The following is a 20,000-nucleotide window of genomic DNA, read 5'->3' on the forward strand; positions in this document are numbered from 1 at the left end:
TTTGATTAGAGGTGGCACAAGTGAATGTAGAAGTAAAAAAACAAAACCTGACATAGTTTCCTTCCAACACAAGTAACTTTCCAGAGTAACTGGTCTACAGTTACTATAGAGTGTACCCATATACCTGATTCTGCACTGGTTGGGGGTTTTCTTTTTAGGTTTTTAGTTTTTATCAGTAACCACCTCATTACGTATAGTGGAATAACTGGTGTAATCGCTATGTAGTATCAATTGCTAGTGTTGTACTTTTTCACCATAAATGTATTTATGCTTTTACTTTGGCTACCGCTGTTGAGTAGGTAGCTCGTTTGAATATTTATCTTCTTTGTGCTTCCTTAACTGAAAGGACAGTGTGAGACGGTGACTGGAAGCGAGTGGGAAAGAGAGATGGGGTATGATTGGGAAATGTCCTCAGGCCAGAATCGAAGCCAGGCATGACAGTACAGTACAGTGCCTCAGCCCTTTAAGCCACAGCCAAGGCCGGAAATCCTCCTTTTTGAGTCCTGATTTGTTTGGGATTCATCTGCGGCTCCTGCCTGTTATTCGTGCTGACGATTGTTCCAATTGTGGCAGGGGCCATTGTGAGCAGTGCAGTCACAGGTGCGAAGGGGACACCTTACCTGGCTGCTCTTCACACCTGCTGAGAGACAGAAACACCTCACTGTGCCGCATGCTCGCCCCTTAGCTATCTGTCCCAGTGCCAGTGCATGTGGTGTATATATACTACAGCACGTTTGCACACGTGTGTCCCTGTGACTGAATGTGTCGCTGGTGAAGGGGGTGAGAGGTTGTTCTGTGTTTGTGCGTTTGTGGGTGCGTGCAGGGCCGCTGATAGCTTTGGCTGAGCCCAGGACAAGGTCATCTGAAAGGCCCCCCCACCCTCATTACCATCCTGTAATGAGGACCCAATTCTGGGCCCCCTCTGCCCCTGGGCCCGGGACAACTGTCCCCCCTCCCCTCCCCACTGTAAGCTTCCCTGGGTGCGTGTTTGTACATGCTGTTTGCGCGTGTGTCACTCAAAAACATGCAAAGCTGTCACCAGACTGCTGTGTTGTGTTGTGTTCCTCCCCTCCTCTCCTCTCCTGACGCCAATCTGTCTCCTGTCGCTGCAGGTCCCACGCGCCTCCAGGAAGGCGGCCACGTTCGGCAAGCGCTCCAACTCCATGCGCAGGAACCCCAAGGCCGAGGTGGCCAAGCAGGGCTGGCTCCACAAGCAGGTGAGCAATCAGTTGACTTGTCAGCTCTAGTGCCACGGCGTGACTTGAGCAAACAGCACCATCCTCCTAGTCAAACAACCACGTCATCAGCACACTTGCAACACTCTTTGACCTGTCCTCTCAGTGTACGGTCCGTTTTTATGTCCCTTTCAGTAGGTTACAAAGATGTTTCTTTTTTCCTTTTCCTTTTAGGCCAGCAGTGGTGTGAAGCAATGGAACAAGCGCTGGTTTGTGCTAACCGACCGCTGTCTCTTCTACTATAAAGGTATGTAACCAGATTTGGATTTAATATGAAATAAGTTATGAACATTTTGCAAGAGCATTACATCAAATGGATAGGCCCATGTTGTATGAAGTATATGTTTGTGTTCTTTTATTTCATACATTTTTAGACAGCAAATAAAACAGTGGAAATGACCAGATACTTTAGGCGGATGCTTATTTCACCCACTGCAGTGCTTGATTGTTATGCTTTATTTACATAATGAGTATTGTATTTCATGCGTCCGTTGGCAAAGCTAAATTGATAAATGCCTTCTTTGATAATCTCATGGCGTGCTTGCTTATCACCTCCTTTGAGATTTATTCCCCACCACCAAAAGGTAAATAGACTGTTACCAAGGGCAACAGGTCCCCAAGTTATTTATGTAGACACCAAATACGCTTGATGCACCCTGTGTGATCTGGTTCTGAACCAAAGTAAATTCTTTGTTGGTACAGCCCTGGATGTGACCTGCGATAGAGGAGGAAATGCCTAACATGGCATGGCATTACTTTAGGTCTAATGGGCTATTGCTATGTTAGCAGACTTCCTTTATTTGTTAGTTATGATCAATGGTTCATATCACTGTAAACTGTAATCAGAAATCATTTGAATACAAACAAATTGTACATAAGGTGAATGTGAAATTGTGGATTTCACAGACAGGATCAAACCTTCCATAAAACATAGCAAGTAAGTGCTTGGGTGTCTTACAACAATTTACGCACCAAACCAAGCAGTAAATTGTGTATTAACCTACCTATCCAAAAACATGATTTTTTCCAAATGTCTGTAAAGATTCTCATTCCTCAGTCCTAATGCAATACAAAATGCTTTACGTTTTCTGTCCACACAGCAGTCAACACCGCTTTCAGTAAGGCTGGAGGTGGTGGTAGGGGTGACGTTATTTTGAAAAGTGTAGTCAGCAGTGTGGTGGTGGGGTGGGGGGTGACAATGAGTCGTTCTGCTTACTAAGCTCTGGCACTGGCGCTGGCACTGGCACTAATGGCGCATGGTGGAAGTGCCCGCGGGCGTTTAGGGGCATTAGGAGGTCGTCTGCCGACTGCTGCCCGTCGGGAATGCTGCAAAGCGCCCGGGGCTTAAGCCATGGCCCACTGCCCCCCTCTCCTCACACACACACACACACACACACACACACACACACACACACACACACACACACACACACACACACACATGGCTGCTTAGAGAAACACAAAGTCATTTTTGGTTGCTTGTTAGTGAGACTATTATCAGCCGATCCATTGGTCTGCCATGACTACGGGCATTGTTTTGCTTTTTGGAGTGTTTGCATGTGACTCTGGTCCTTTGACCTTGTTTTTTTTTTGCTTTTTCTGTAATCGAAATAATCGTTTCAGTGCTTCATCAACATGGAACATGTGGAATGGGGTTTCTGTAATTGCCATGCTCTCCTCCATTCAATTCCATTTCCTCACCTGTAGTGGGATAGAGGGCAGACATCACTTTGGCTCAAACTGAAACCACCTCACATGATGGTCTATCCAAAGACATAGCAGTAAAACCATAGCACTAAAACACAGTTCGATTTGAAATGATTTGCAATGCGTGTTGAAACTGCCTACCTTCTTTAGCCTGCTGAATCTTGCTGGTGTGGGTAGAATGGATTAGAACTTCTCAGAGTTCATCGGCAACATCCCCACAGTGGTACATTTCGGCTGTAAATGTGATATACTATATGGACACTTCAGCACATGTTTTGATTACTCTGCAAAGTTGGCCTCTCTCTTCCTTGCTCCACATTCTTATCGTCTTATCCTTTCCCTCTTTCTGATACTATCTCTCCTTTCCTCTCTATCTGTGTCTCCTTATCTCTCTCTATCTGTTTCTCCCTGTACATTCATTGTTAACTATGCAGTCTCTCTGCATCTCTCTCTCTCTCTCTCTCTCTCTCTCTCTCTCTCTCTCTCTCTCTCTCTCTCTCTCTCTCTCTCTGTCTCTCTTTCTGTCTCTCTCTGTCCCTGTCTGTCTGTCTCTTTCTCTCTCTCTCTCTCCCCTCTTTCCCTTTCTTTCCTTCTCTGCCCTTCTCTCACTCCCTCTCTCCCTCTCCCCCTTTTCTCTATGCTGTGTTAACTTTGAACACAGTCCCCTGGGACACTGCTGTGACTCTGGTGCTGTGCTCTGCTCTGCCTCAGTATAGTGTAGTACAGCACTCTCCACCACTGCACTTCTGAGCTTTACTGAATACACGCTGTGCTCTCTCAGCTCCTCAGCCATCATCCATGGTGCTGCTTAAAAATAAAACGCAGCCTCAGAGCCGCCTTGTTTGACTGTACAGTAGGCGTAGCACAGTGCAGAGCAGAGCAGAGCAGAGCAGTGCAGGCCCTATGGATAATTCATCACTTTCCCATGGCACCCCACCAACACGATGGTGGCAAGCATAGTAAACACCGCTAAACTGTCTGGAGTGCAGTGGAGTAGAGCAAGGCTTCGAAAGCAGAACTGTTTCATTTTGTCGTGTGTTGTTTTGTTGAGTTCACATTGTACAAAGAAAGTGGCAAAGAATGAATATCAAGGTACATTGTTGGGACATGGTAAGAAGTGATGCCCATGACAATTGAATTTGATTTGGCGTTGAAAAATGTTCGAAATCACTGTAGCCACCGTCTGTGACTGGAAACACACAGACCTTATGGATAATTCATGACAGCTCACCAACACTACAGTGGCAAACATAGTAAGCACCACTAAACAGTTTGGAGTGCAGTAGAGCAGAGCAGTGGACGAGTGCAGCACTTGAGAGCATACTGAGAGACATATTGTTGAGTTCATATTGTTAGACTGTTATTGTCTTGAATGTGCACTGCGGTCCCATGTGCACTTGCAAGTCTTGACTTGACTTGAAAGCTTTAATGTCAGGCAATTTGTCTTACAGCACAGCAGAATGACATAAAACACATAGGCCTACAATGAAAACACTCTTACACTACAAACATAGTACATAGCTAAACGTATAAGTTAATATGTAAATAAATACAGATCACTGGTCAAATGCATCCGTTAACACAAGGTGATGAAGGAGTTCTTTGCTGTATTTGTTCTAATGTAAGGGTATCTGTACCTGCGTCCTGAAGGAAGTGTTTGAACAAACTCTATTTGAAAAAAGCTTTTGCTTTGTGTGGACATTCTCGGCAAGCGTTTGTTTACTTGTGGGCACTTGCATTGAACTTCAAACCGATTGATTTTGCCTTCATTCGTTCATCTGATTGGTTGCCAAAAACACCACTCCAGTGAAACCCAACCCTCATGTGAGCTCCCTGATGTGGTAATGTAGTGAAATGCAATATTGAGCAGGAGGCACTACAGCAATGCTAGTCTGTAAAAAATGTGCAATGCTGCTTCGAAACTTGAATAGGTATCAGGTGTCTGTGGGGATGTGGATGTTTACGTTGTGTTTGGAGGGGGGTTGGCTGAGTGACGGCCAGTCCGGTTTGGCCAGCAGCGGGACTCTGAGACTGACACTGGGTGTGATGTCATGGGGATATGATGAGTAGAGAGAGATGTGGTGTATGTTACACCAGAGATGTTCTTAATGCAACAGAGAATCTTTGGTTACACCTCTGGGAACTGAAAGGTCACTCGACTATTGTTTTGTGGAGTGTGTGTGTGTGCGTGAATGCGTGCGTGTGTGTGTGTGTGTGTGTGTGTGTGTGTGTGTGTGTGTGTGTGTGTGTGTGTGTGTGTGTGTGTGTGTGTGTGTGTGTGTGTGTGTGTGTGTGTGTGTGTATGTGTGTGTGTGTGTGTGTGTGTGTGTGTGTGTGTGTGTGAGAGAGAGCATGTGTGTGAGCATGTGCTTGCGTGAGAATGGATGCATATGTGTGTGTGCATGTGTGCATGTGTGCTTACGTGTGTGCGTGCATGCGTGCATGTGTGTGTGTGTGAGAGTGTGTGCGTGAGAGTGTGTGCGTGCATGTGTGTGTGTGTGAGAGTGTGTGCGTGAGAGTGTGTGCGTGCGTGCGTGCGTGCGTGCGTGCATGCGTGCGTGTTTGTGTGTGTGCGTGTGTGCATGAGTGTGTGAGTAGGTCGGTGTTTCCAGTTGCATTCTCCTTGAAATAGTTCCTTGTGTCCTCATCTCACCTGTCTCCTATGTGTGAAATGGGGCCTCTGGCAGACTGTTAGTCCTTCTGCCTCCCATTGAGTGAACACTCATACAGACAGTCCGTCACCATAGCAGACGTGATGTATCCCAGAGGGGGAAGTTAGACCAGTACTGTACCATTTTGTCAGTAATAAACATATGGTAGGATTGGGATTGGGATTAATATAGTCATTTAAAGTATGTGTAACTGCTTTGTAGCACCCCAAATTGACCCAAGTTAAGTAACTATATGAAGTGAGAAATGTAGTTGTCTTACCACCCAGTCAAGCGTAGGAATAATATCGGAGAGCAATGTATGCATCATTTGAATAAAAAAAGCGAAAGATAACGTCACAAGACAAAGGAGATGTTATAAAGTCAATGTCTAGTCTGAAGCCAGTTTTGACAGAATATGCTGTTACTGCTTTTCGGCTGTGTCGGCCGCCGACGGTGTAATACCGCGACTCAATGTGCTGAAAATTGGTTCTGTTCAGCGGTCTCACAGAGGCACGTAGAGTAGAGTGATGTGGAAAATAGCTCCCGTGCTACACAATAGCCTCACAGTAAATGGCTAGCGATAGACATCCTGTAAAGACCATCTGTGGACACAGCCGCCTGTCTGGGTGGCTTGATAAGAGGGCACTGACAAATTTACGTCTTTGCTGAAAAGCCGAAATAGAACAGATTCACTATTTTTAAACTGGGGCAGTGACTCATCTGCTGTTAAAGCGTGTCATACATTCAGTTTGCGACGATTATCGTGATTTCACAAGTTACACGTAATAAGTAGCGTGGGGTCCAAGGTGACATATGATTTATTTATGTGTGTCAACGTTTGTAATTTACATGCAACCTTTCAAGGCTTGTGTGAACAAGTGTGCATGCCTTGTCCTTAGGTGTTGGACCATGAAAAGGAATGCGCCACAGGAGTACCTAGGATGACCCTGAAACGTTGTTGTATGCACATCTCTTTTTCACATTTTTTTAATTTGTTAATTGTGTGCCTTTATTGGGCAGGACAGTGAAGAAGGAAAGACAGGAAATAAGTGAGAGATAGATATTTGGCAGAGGGAATCACATGTTCTTTTGATGCCCTGCAAAGCCAAATGTACTTCCTAAAATTAGGTTTTGATTGGAAAATGACTTAGCACCTCCTTCCTGCATCTCATGAATAAAGCTCTTGCCTCTAGTCAAGGAAACAAGATGAAAGCATAACCATTATTAAACAAACAGTAGGCTATGATTGGACAGAATGACAGCATGCTGTATGACAAACCATCTCAGTTTCCATGGCGTTGAAGTGCTCTAGTTACTGTGGATACAATCATCACCATAATTATACTAAGTACAATTGTCACAGGCTGACATCATTAAAGGCATTTGTCTGTTTTCCTGTATCTTCATGTAGTTACTACGTTTTGCCTTTGTGGGGCAGTGTGGAGGAGGTGAGCATGCCTTGTTGTTTGTGTGTGCAGGGACATGAACAGGAATGTGCCTCAAGCTAAATCCACCTGGATATTTAACCTTTGATCTTTTGTGGAGTACATATTTCATTGGCCCTATATTGCTAGCATATGTGTGTACAGATATGAGCCACCGGTTTAATCTACTGTACTTCCATTAAGAGTTTGACCCTTGTGTTGCATGCACGTTTCATTGGTGGCAGAGGAAGAGGAGGAGGAGGAGGAGGAGTAGTGTGAGGGTATAACGAGGCTTCGATGGCCCGTCGGTGCCCTCTCCAGTGTGTGTGTTCTCTAGAAACAAGCATGGCAAGGTAAACAGTGCAGAGAAGAGCCGTGACCCTGGGAGCAGTTCAGCCAGCACAGCACAGCACGCATGTCTGTTGTCAACAAACACATGTGAGCAGCACGGCCTGATAGCCAGAGCACAGGGCGTACGTACCGTACGCAGACCCTATGCACCCCCCGTATCTTTTTTTCTAGGCCAGGGCAAATATTGAGAGAGCGTTGATCCCGTTCTCTCAGGGCCAATAGCTTGTTATCAAAAATATTACATTTTCAGACAATGAAATGATCAGGTAACAGTGGCAAGCAACTAGGCCATAGATGTAGAGAATACAGCGTTTTAGTTTTACAATATTTTTTAATGTAAATGTCACTGTAAAATAATGGAGAACTTTAATGTCAAACGTTATAGAGTTAGAGCAATAGCAAAAGTGAATAGCAGCATAATTGTAGTGGTTATAGTGCTAGAATTAGTCATGTAAAAGTGGCAAACTCAATAGTGGTAATATAAGATATACAGCAATAGCAGTTTTGAGCTTTTTAAAACCTCCCTCAATCTTAAACTTTTGCAAGTAGCCCCAACTGTCTATCAGGTCAGAGGGGTCAGTTGTTGAACAAGCCGTGATTCATTCATAATTGGCTTTTAACATGATTCACATAGTTTGAAAAACCCACACTGGAGCCTCGCACAGTGCATAGGTAAAGTGATTAGCTCACACTGCAGCCAACGGACTTGTTGTTGCAGTCAGCCGGTGCCCTGCCGACGCTAACAGGCTTAGTGACATTTTGGGCAGTGCTCATTTAAAAACGTATTATTTATGCCAATTAATCTCTGAATAGCTCGCCAGGGTTTCTTCTTTAGTAAACTGGAAGATTGGCAGAGGTTGGCTTCGATTCAGCTTTCTCTTCCCTTCTTTGCCTTTTCCCCTGCCATCCATCTCCCCCTACCCTATCCCTCCCATCTTTGTGCTTTATCCCCCCCCCCCCCCCTTCCATCCAGTCTCCATGCCATCGCAGAGGAACGGCTAAAAAAATGTCGGCCCTCAGCTGTTAGCTGTTGTGCTGTAGCAGCATGCCCTTAGAGTCTCTCTCTCTCTCTCTCTCTCTCTCTCTCTCTCTCTCTCTCTCTCTCTCTCTCTCTCTCTCTCTCTCACACACTTTCTCACACTCTCTCTCTCTCACTCTCTCTCTCACTCTCTCCCTCTCTCTCTCTCTCTCTCTCTCTCTCTCTCTCCTCTCTCTCTCTCTCTCTCTCTCTCTCTCTCTCTCTCTCTCCTCTCTCTCTCTCTCTCTCTCTCTCTCTCTCTCTCTCACTGCTCTCTCTCTCTCACTGCTCTCTCTCTCTCTCTCTCTCTCTCTCTCTCTCTCTCTCTCTCTCTCTCTCTCACTGCTCTCTCTCTCTCGGAGCTGAGGAGGATGTGAGGGGTGGGGTGGAGTGGAGTGGAGATGTGGGATGCACTGACTGAAATAAATATATATAACAGCGGGGGGGATGGGCATACAGCAGTTTCTATGCGCTTAAGAGTCTTAGGCATTTATGTGATCTGTTGCATATAAATCTGCTCATTGAGCAACACTTTCACCAAAGGAGCTGTGTTGATTGTGGTTGTGTGTGGTTGTGTCAATTCCCAGTTTATCTTCTCTGTCAGTCAAAATCTGGAATTCCATTGACATGTTTAGGCACAAGAGAAATCCAAGGCTTTATTTTACGTTTCCAATACTTGTGCAGGTCAGGCAGGAGTTTTGTCACATATAGTATACAGTATACATGGTTTACCCATTATAATTTACCCACTTAGTAAGTGCTGGATCCCTTTGTGAAACTGCTTTGAACTTCATTATTTATTGGGATGAAGTTACCCAATATAGATTTGGTTTTACAAATAATTTTACAAATTAGCCAAATCACTTCACTAGCTCTGAAATAATTTATTCAAATGAGTGAAGGATATTTATTCCTTTGTGCATGTGTCTAAAGAAGTAAATGCACATATATATGTTTGTGTGTTTGCAATGTTTGCATTAGTCTGTGCGTATGTGAGCGCGTGGGTGTGTGTGTGCGTGTGTGCGTGTGCATGTGTGCGTGCGTGCATGGGTGTGTGTGTTTGTTTTGTCTCTACTATCACCTGTGTGTTGGTATGGAAGGGAGAGGCCTCCACTGGTTGGCTGTAGGTGGGACACATACAGTTTGGCAGAGCGCCAGCATTCCAGCAACTCTTAGTCACAAACACACATACAGTACACATGCCAAAATGCAGCACGTAAACATGGACATTTACACACACACTTATGCATACATACACATTCACGCACACATATGCACACACGCACGCACGTACATGTACACATTTACATATGTGCGTACACACACACACACACACACACACACACACACACACACACACACACACACACACACACACACACACACACACACACACACACACACACACACACACACACACACACAGGGCCGCTGACAGCTTTTGCCAGGCCCAGGACAAATTCATCTTAATGGGCCCCCCATCCAATACATACAATGTAATGAGAACACAATTCTGGGCCCCACCTTTCCCTGAGCCCGGGACAAATGACCCCTTTGTCCCTGCCTGTTGGCTTCCCTGCACACACATGTACACATGTACACACACACACAAACACACCCACCTCAGGGCTGATGGCTATCTCCTCTTCAGCGTCGTCATTGCTCAGCTCCCCACAGCGCACTGCACAAACACAACCCCTCCCACTCACTCGCTCTCCCTCTCGCTCTCCCTCTCCCTCTCGAGCTCTCCTTTTCTTCCCCTATCACACCCTCCCTTTCTCTCCTCCTCCTCTCCCTCTCCCTATCTCTCTCTCTCTCTCTCTCTCTCCTCTCTCTCTCCCTCTCTCCCTCTCCCAACCTCTCTCTCTCTCCTTCTCTATCTCTCCTCTCTCTCTCCCTCTCTCCCTCTCTCCCTCTCTTACTCCCTTCTCTATTCTCTCTCTCTCTCTCTCTCTCTCTCTCTCTCTCTCTCTCTCTCTCTCTCTCTCTCTCTCTCTCTCCCTCTCTCTCCCTCTCTCTCTGTCTCCCTCGCTCTCTGCTCTACAGTGCACACACGCTGTCACCAGCACAGAGAGCGAGGGACATAGAGAAAAGGGAGAGCGAGAGAAAGAGAGGGAGAGCGAAAGACTGCCCCTTTTGCATTCGCTTAGCAGCATTCACAGCCTCGGTAGAGCGAGAGGGGGCAACAACACACACACACACACACACAGCAGCAGCAGCAGAACCTCTGAGTCGACCGACCGACCGGGAGGCAGGCAGGCAGGCAGGCAAGGAGGGAAGAAGGCGGCAAGCTAGCTACGCTTGCCTTTAAAAATTTCATGAGGACCTGCATTATTTAATTACCACAAGTGCCTCTTCTTTCTATTTTCTCCCCTTCTGCTCGCTATCTCCTTGCTCTCTCACTCTATTTCTATCCCTCCCTCTCTCTCTTCTCTTCTCTCTCTCTCTCTCCCTCTCTCTCTCTCTCTCTCTCTCTCACGGCTCTGTGGTTGTGTGGCCATGCGTTTTCGCACAGTGCTGGCGTCACGCTTGTCAGTGTGAGTCGTTGTTTCTTGCCGTGTCGTTTCCGCGCGTCGCTCCCAGCCCCCCCTCGCTCGCTCGGCTCCCCTCTGCTCTGACTCCCTGCTGGGGGGCAGCCTGCTGTGTGCAGTGGCTGGCTGTGTGCGATGATGGCTGTCTATTCCGGGATTCACCTGCAGTTCCTCCGGAGTTCTGCTCTGGCTGACGCACAGCTGAGCTGAGGGGGCTGCGGTGTTTCTCAGTGGGCTACAGGGAGCTCGCTGCCTCCCCCCTCTCTCCTCTCCGGTATGCGATGTACCTTTCTGATTTCTCTTCCTCTCTTCTTCTCTCTTGTGTTCATCTGTATTCCTTATATTCTCGCTCTGTTCTTCTTCCTCTGTCTCATTCGTCAGCGTTTCTTGTTATCCTCTTTTCCAAGGAGAGTGTTGGCAGTTCTTGTTCGTCTGGTTTTCATGTGGATTGCAGTGCTGATTTTTTTTTCTTTTCTTTCTACTCTCTCTCTCTCTCTCTCTCTCTCTCTCTCTCTCTCTCTCTCTCTTCTCTCTCTCCTCAGACGAGAAGGAGGAAGGGGTGTTGGGGAGCCTACCCTTGCTCAGCTTCCACATCGGCCCCGTCCAGGCCTCGGACAATATCAGCCGCAAGTACGCCTTTAAGGTCAGTAAAGCCTTTTGCCTTCTCCTCGGCCTCTGCCTTTGCTTCTGTAATTGCCTGACAGTGACAGCCAGCCTTTGGCTTGATGACAGTGTGTGTGTGTGTGTGTGTGTGTGTGTGTGTGTGTGTGTGTGTGTGTGTGTGTGTGTGTGTGTGTGTGTGTGTGTGTGTGTGCGTGTGCGTGTGTGGGTGGTTGGGGTGGGGATCACTGAGTGTGTGTGTGAGAGACAGCTTAACACTGTACACCAGCAGTGCTATGGGACCAGTGTGCATGCGTGTGTTTGTGTGCGTGAGTGTGGTGTGTGTGCACAGGCTGCGTAGCCTCTTGCCAAGGAAGACTTGTGAGGCAAAGACAATGGCCGCGCTGTCCCTGAATTAACGAGCGTTGAAACAACTAAATGCTGCTTGGCAGGGTTCTCCGAATCCCCTCTGTTTACACTGGACGCTGTCCTCACACTGGACTTTGCATCTGTACTGGCTGTGTGTGTGTGTGTGTGTGTGTGTGTGTGTGTGTGTGTGTGTGTGTGTGTGTGTGTGTGTGTGTGTGTGTGTGTGTGTGTGTGTGTGTGTGTGTGTGTGTGTGTGTGTGTGTGTGTGTGTGTGTGTGTGTGTGTGTGTGTGTGTGCGCGCGCGTGTGCGCGTGTGAGTAAGTGCGTACACAGCAAAAAAGGTAATTTTAGAAAGCTCATTTTCTAGTCACCTCAGAATGAACTAGACATTTTTAGACTATTTACCATTAACTAATTGTCCATGGAGAGGGTCAAGAAAAAAATACTTGCTTCATGGATGAATGTTTTCAATCAACTGTAAATAGTCTAAAAGTTGTAGTTCAAACATGTATGTGTGTGCGTGCGTGCGTGCGTGTGTGCATGCGTGTGCGCGCGTGCGTGTGTGTGTACTGTATGTGCGTGCTACGCGCATGTGTCTGTGTCTGTGTGTGTCTTTGCGCGCGTGCACACTATGCAAGCACACGTTTGCATGTGTGTATGGCACGAGTGTATTTGTGTGTTTGCGTGCGTCATGTGCCATTGGTGCAAATACAGTGTGTGCCCAGAGAAACAGAGGCAGTGTCACTTCATATTCCCCTCATGCTGCTCAAAGTGGCCATGCGCTATTAGTGGCACTGCTCAACTGTACAGCACAGGAGCTCTCTAGCGTACTAACCCCATGTATTGGAAATCAACACCTCGAACCCCATTGTACACTTCTCCCTTTCTCTCTCTCTCTCTCTCTTTCTCTCTCTTTCTCTCTCTTTCTCTCTCTCTCTCTCTCTCTCTCTCTCTCTCTCTCTCTCTCTCTCTCTCTCTCTCTCTCTCTCTCTCTCTCTCTCTCTCTCCCTTTCTATCTCCCTTTCTCTCTCTCTCTCTCTCTCTCTCTCTCTCTCTCTCTCTCTCTCTCTCTCTCTCTCTCTCTCTCTCTCTCTTGGGTTTAGGGGGTGTGCTGCTAGTAGCCGATAACACAGAGACCTTGTTATCGCGCTGCTCGTTATTACGCTGGCTGGCTGGCTGGCTGTGTGGCTGTATCATCCGGGTGATGGAGGGAGCACTGCTCTGTAAACAGCTGATGGCTCTGGGCGCTGTGGGCGCTCTCTCTCTTGCAGACTGGCTACTAAGATCACGTTACAGTTGCTCAGTGCCAGCGCCACACACACACACACACACACACACACACACACACACACACACACACACACACACACACACACACACACACACACACACACACACACACACACACACACACACACACACACAGACACAGACACACAAACACACACGCAGAGGATGCCCAACGTGCACCATACCATAGCGAGATCTAGCAATGAAGATTATTCTGTTTGGTTGTCATAGTAGTGGAAGCAGCGCAGCGGAAACACTTTGCAGAATCACCCTGATGCCCACCCACACACACCCACATACACTCACAGAGGATGCCCGACGTGCGCCATACCATTGCAAGATCTGGCAACGGATACTATTCTGTTTGGTTTCCATAGTGGAAATCACTCAGTGAAAACACCCACAGAATTTCATCTCCCTGCTGCGCAGCCACCTACACAAGCACACACAGACAGACTCATACATGCAAATGAATTCTGTTTCAAAATAGGCTTCTCTAGGCCCTACTGTACCGTGGCACTAACGGTAGGGCACTCGTCTGCTAAGCGGCTGACCCAGGTTCGATTCCGACCCGGGTCCTTTGCCGACCCCAACTCTCTCTCTCCCCACTCGCTTCCTGTCACTGTTTTCTCTGTTCTATTGAATAAATGCAAAAAGCCCAAAAATATATGTATATAAAAAAACGAATCACTAATACTTACGCATGTACATTATACAGAGCTTGTTATGGTAGACATGCTATGGAAGCTGTTGTGACGACAGAGAGAGGCTTCATTCCACTCGTTCACAAATGGAGCCACAGCCTAAGGCCTCATGCAGTCTGTACAGCCTGGATGTGCTCTTTAATCCACAGCTTAGACAACTGTTGCAGGAATGTGCCGAATGTGTGCTCTGTCGAGATGGGCTGCTTGCTTCGTCAAGATGACCTACCATTAGGCTGTTAGTGGGTGGTTGACGTTTAAGGGCGTAACGCAAAAAAAAAAGTTTTTCAAATTCCTAAAAAAAATGATAGATAAAAATTGGAAAAAATAGAAAAAAATAAAGCACTTAGTGGTCTGTGGAATTTCACCTTATTTTTGCCATTTTTTGGAAAATGTGTCCTGCATCAACACATTGCATAGGCATGTCACACCGCAGGAAAATGGAGTCACACCACAGGGAATTCACTGCATTATGGCCATTTTAATCCTTTTGTATACATGACTGACATCTGAGCTCATGCTAACTTGATAATGATATTGTGTTTAATCTTAATATGTGTTTTCATTTATAAATATATTTTTCCTTCTGTAAGAGCAGTCACACCACAGGACACCATAAAATGAACCTAAGCATTGCGTGACAGAAAGATTGCAATATGAAGACATATTAAGAGGTTAAGAGTCACCTTAAACTTCCACAGCACTCTCCAATAACTGAGGTACAGACTGGTTAGGAGCCAGTCTTTAAGACCCTTGTAGTTGGCCTTGCAGCTGCCCATTCACAAACATTGACATACATGTCACCCCACAGGACGCAATTTGTGTTACGAAATTGAACTTGTAGTTAATATTACTGTCTTGAGTTTTTTTCACATTCACATATCTTAATATAAAGTTAATATTTATGCAATCATGCCAAATGCTTCATACATTATTCAAAATATTGTTGGTTAATTTATATATATATTATATTCCAGGTTTCATTAATGTTACAGTCACACCGCAGGATATTTGACATATAAACCTGTACATAAATCTAAACAAAAATGTTTCTTCTCATCTTAGACTAATATGAAACATAATGTACCACATCTTCTTTCATTGACATGTGTTTTTTAAGGGAAAAATAACAGTTTTGTAGGTTTTTAACCAATGTTACGAAAAAACAAGGCGTCATGTCTCCCACCCTAGTATTGCTCACACCCAAATGGTTAACCCAAACCGTAAGCCCTAAGCCCCATGGGGGCTACTGTAGTTCGTTGTTGTAATGGCTTGGTAGCTCGAATCGTTGGGTAGCTCGAAACGACAGCACAACGTCGCATTCAGTTGTCTGCATAGGGGTATTATTGCACTTTACTCTAGATACCATCAGACTCGTGGGGTTTTTGATGGTACAGTGCCACTACAAGCTCTTTTCATGTGGTCTTTCTGATAGGGAAGTGGCTTATGCGCTGGTGGGCTTTTTGTGCTTTGCTTGGATACATGCTTTTGTTTGGGGTAGGGACCCGGGACTCTTCATGTCTATACAGGTCTACTCTACAGCCTTCTGGCGGGATGGTGGGTGTTTTTCCCTCCGTTCAGAGCTGTCGTGTTCAAACTGCCCCATGAGAAGACACTAGGTGTGTATGTGTGTGTGTGTGCGTGTGCGTGTGTGCGCATGCTGCTGTGTGTGTTTACACGCTCATCTTTCATTACCTTTAAGGCACAGGTCAGTACACATGATTACACAGAGACCTCGGAGAGAGAGAGAGGTAAGGAGACAGGGAGGAGAGAGGTAGAGAGACGGGGTAGTGGTTGCATCATTCCAACAGGACTCTGCCTGCCTAGCACACATACACATACGCCACGAGGCCATCTCATTCCTTGCTGTTGCTCGCTGTGTTTATTGCAGGCTATCGATCACTCTGACGGGCCACTGACGTTATCCACAATGGCTACAATCCATACTACTTCAGTCGGCCTCTCATCACATAAACCTGACAGAACCCTCTCCAATCATGTGTTGGTTACCCATAAAAACTCTCATCTCAGCATTACACCTTTTTTAAAAGTTATAATTCCTGCTTTAATGGAAGGCCACTTATCACCTTCAAATGTGCGTGAAGAGAATGTTCTCACACGTTATGTCATTGATATCCAGTACACTGCCGCTGTTATTGACATCGGGCAGAACGCATACCGTAAGCCTGCAGGCTCAAACACTAATGAGCAGGAACAACAGATTCCACATATGGCATGGATAGCACATATGGTTAGTAATGTGTTGATATGCAGCATTATGATATATCAGGTGTATAAGTTAAGCATGATAAGTAATACATAAGAAATATGTTGCAAATAACAGTACTCTCTTCTAGATTAATCTGATTTGGATTGTGTCTAAGGGCTTAACCAGTGGATGTAGCTGGTATGCACCATAGTTATAACCTTCTTTGGAACATGTGTTAACTGCGTGCTAACTTCTTGTAACGTGCAGCACTCACAATTTGTTGGAAATTATACAGGGCATGTGTTGAGTGACTATGGTGCACGCAGGGACCTTTCAGACGTGCTGCACTTTGCTCTGTTTGTCAACCATGGCTTTTTTTGTCTGCCATGGCTTTTTTTGGCTATGACAAAGTTTATGTTTTCGTAGATGTCTGTTCTTTCCCAGCCCTCATCAGCATGATGTCATGAGCAGGTGCTAATTCCATCACTATGTAGATATGGAGATAAGACACTTGCCATATCACAGGGCTATTATCCTGTTGTTTGAAAGTCATTGTCAGTTTATGGGCAATTCCACTGAAACTGTGCTGTTTGCCACATCCATAATGGGAATAGAGAAGGCTGCAGTATATTTGCACAGTGTGAATGATTCCATGAAATGCAAACACCTGCTTTTTTGGTCTGTGGTACTGACTCTGCAACATTGTGCAAAGCATCAAAACCACCATGGTATTTATATGATGTAAGTGATAACATGCGCTTTTATCAGTTATCATGATATTTTTCAGCTATTTTTCACTTTTGAACTTTATCTATAAATATCTGTAAACTTTATTCTATACATTCTATATTGACTTTTTGTGCTGCCACATCACTAAATGTAGAATGAATGGCAAGTTTGCAGATTGTCTAGGCTATACTGATGACGAACCATGTTTTTGTTTCATTCCCCGGCCCCCTTGAGTACCTGTTGCCTGAACTGATGCCCTGTTTAAATGTAACCAACCCTCCACCGGAGCCGCACAGAGGCTATGAATATTGCATTATGTGTTGGGTCGGTGGCTCGGTCGTTCCATTGTGTGTCATTGCTGTTTTCTGGTCGTAGCTGAGGGCAAGTTGAGCTAAGGCTTTGTTTCAGTTTTTAAAAAAATATTTTCATTTTCACTTATTCACACTTTCAGTACGAGACTCGATGGGCAGATTTGCTGGGTCTAACTTTAGCCTGCTGTCATTTTGTCATCTTATTATATCACAAAACTCTTTGATTCCTATTTTCCCTGGCCCTTCAGAGGGGTTCAGATGTATTTTTAATGTTATATTTATATTCTCCCATTTGAACTGAAGCACCAGCTTCTGGGCTGCAGCCTTGTGTGGCAGTTGGAGGTGTCAGTCCTCTGATGGGGTAATTAGGTGCTGCTGGCTACCGTAGGCCCTATTGTGCCTCTCCTCAGCTCTCTCTGGCCCAGTTTGGCCAGGTATATGTACATCTGATAGATTTGTGTTTCACATGCTGCAATGCTGTATGTATTATGGTATGCTATTCATGCTATCACAGCTTCTCAATCCAACAGTCTACCCACAAACACAGTTTGCTAAAGGATCCATTTTATTATTTCTAGTCTTTCTTCCCTTTATAATTCCACGAAAGGTGAAAAGCTTGTACTGGTAGCGGTACGTGTAAAGGTGATGTGTCTTTGTGGCGGAGGATCGTATCTTGTTTCAATATTTGGATGGAATATCCGTCAAAGCTCTCAATCCGTTTGGGTGTTCAAAGCTGCTCATTGGAGGGTGTTTATTCTGCTGGGTGAAGACATGCATTTGGAGGAAATTAACTGACTAATTTTGATTCTTGTATGTAACATGAACTTTTGTATGACTACAGGCTGTCCGACGCCATTCCAACAAAGGCTTGCATACAAAAGTCTTTCCAAAACGTCAATTCTTTGAGTAGACGCTCTGCACTTGTAATCTATACGGCCAAACTTTATAGTTTGAGTATCAGGTGTTTGTTCAGTGCTGACTAACATACATTTTTGTGTTAAATGTCATACGTTAGTCAGAAATGTCAGTTGCTTTTGTATGAAATGATAAAAATATTCCCCTGATTGAAGGTAAATGTGTCCCCTCATACACCGTCTGTAAAACATGGTTTGTCGAGAGTACACATTTCAGGAAGATTTGTCTATTTTTCTATATATTTATAATATGTGTTTCAATTCCTGAGCACCTGTACTGCTCACACGCACTTAAACGTGTGGTGCATTTTAAATGTTGGAGCATACTGTCTATGAAGCAGTGAAAAATGGTAATTACCGTAGTTTGGTATTTGCTGTGGTAATTAATGGGAGAAATATGACCTCATTGCTAAAAAAACATTTCCATAACTCTTTCTTTATTCTTCGCGGGGAGGTTTTTTATGCCTTCAGGATGTGTACAGTAATTTCCAACACTTACGTAAGACTTGTTATTGAGCCACAGTGTTCAGGATGCTGTCTGATTTGAAGGGATGAATGTATTAGTTTATTGATTTCCTTCGCCCAGCCAGTGACTCCTGCGTACTGCGCTTTGGCCCGGAGCCCACCAGCCAACTACTCGTAGACAAAAGCAGCATGGCTGAGCAGAGGGGAGAGGAGAGGAGAGGAGAGGAGAGAGGAGGAGAGGAGAGGAGAGGAGAGGAGAGGAGAGGAGAGGAGAGAGGAGGAGAGGAGAGGAGAGGAGGGGAGAGGAGAGGAGAGGAGAGGACAGCAGAGGAGAGGAGAGAGAAGAGGAGAGGAGAGGAGACGGCAACAGTAGAGGAGAGGGGAGAGAGGGCAAGATGAGAGGAGAAGAGGAGAGGAGAGGGGAGAGGGCAAGAGGAGAGGAGAGGAGATGAGAGGAGAGAGAGGACAAGAGGGGAAAGGAGAGGAGAGGAGAGGAGAGAGAGGACGAGAGGAGAGGATGAGAGGAGAGGAGGGGAGGAGTGGAGAGAGGGCAATAGTCGAGGAGAGGGCAAGGGGAGAGGGGAGAGAAGAAGAGAGGAGAGGAGACGGGAGACAGGGCGAGAGGAGAGGAGAAGAGTAGAGGAGAGGGGAGAGAGGGCAAGAGGAAAGGAGAGGAGAGGAGAGGAGAGGAGAGCAGAGAGAGGACAAGAGGAGAGGAGAGAGGAGACTGGAGAGAGGCTGAGAGGAGAGGAGAGGAGAGGAGAGGAGAGAGGAGACTGGAGAGAGGCTGAGAGGAGAGGAGAGGAGAGGAGAGGAGAGGAGAGGAGAGGAGAGGAGAGGAGAGGAGAGAGGAGACTGGAGAGAGGCTGAGAGGAGAGGAGAGGAGAGGAGAGGAGAGGAGAGGAGAGGAGAGAGGAGACTGGAGAGAGGCTGAGAGGAGAGGAGAGGAGAGGAGAGGAGAGAGGAGACTGGAGAGAGGCTGAGAGGAGAGGAGAGGAGAGGAGAGGAGAGGAGAGGAGAGGAGAGGAGAGGAGAGGAGAGGAGAGAGGAGACTGGAGAGAGGCTGAGAGGAGAGGAGAGGAGAGAGGAGACTGGAGAGAGGCTGAGAGGAGAGGAGAGGAGAGGAGAGGAGAGGAGAGGAGAGGAGAGGAGAGAGGAGACTGGAGAGAGGCTGAGAGGAGAGGAGAGGAGAGGAGAGGAGAGGAGAGGAGAGAGGAGACTGGAGAGAGGCTGAGAGGAGAGGAGAGGAGAGGAGACTGGAGAGAGACTGAGAGGAGAGGAGAGGAGAGGAGAGGAGAGGAGAGGAGAGGAGAGGAGAGGAGAGGAGAGGAGAGGAGAGGAGAGGAGAGGAGACTGGAGAGAGGCTGAGAGGAGAGGAGAGGAGAGGAGAGGGTAGAAGGAAGTCGGATGTGCCTGCATGACTTAGCTGTTATACAGAGCCCTGGCCGCCGCCTCGGTAACGCGTCGCTCTGAATATTGACGAGGGGCTTTAGTT

At 46.3% G+C, this 20,000-nt stretch overlaps 1 protein-coding gene across 4 annotated transcripts in view; it reads left to right on the top strand.

The window, feature by feature from the left end:
- The window catches only part of plekha6 (pleckstrin homology domain containing, family A member 6), a 111,439-nt gene that overhangs the window by 64,845 nt on the left and 26,594 nt on the right, over window positions 1-20,000 (top strand). For all 4 annotated transcript variants that reach the window (XM_063215387.1, XM_063215386.1, XM_063215384.1 and 1 more), the window contains 3 exons: window positions 1,113-1,217; window positions 1,410-1,482; window positions 11,460-11,560. In XM_063215387.1, coding sequence (XP_063071457.1) covers window positions 1,113-1,217; window positions 1,410-1,482; window positions 11,460-11,560 — 279 coding nt within the window. The remainder of the gene's footprint in view (window positions 1-1,112; window positions 1,218-1,409; window positions 1,483-11,459; window positions 11,561-20,000) is intronic.

The sequence above is a fragment of the Engraulis encrasicolus genome, chromosome 14 (assembly GCF_034702125.1).
Source record: "Engraulis encrasicolus isolate BLACKSEA-1 chromosome 14, IST_EnEncr_1.0, whole genome shotgun sequence".
NCBI classification, from domain to species: Eukaryota; Metazoa; Chordata; class Actinopteri; order Clupeiformes; family Engraulidae; genus Engraulis; species Engraulis encrasicolus.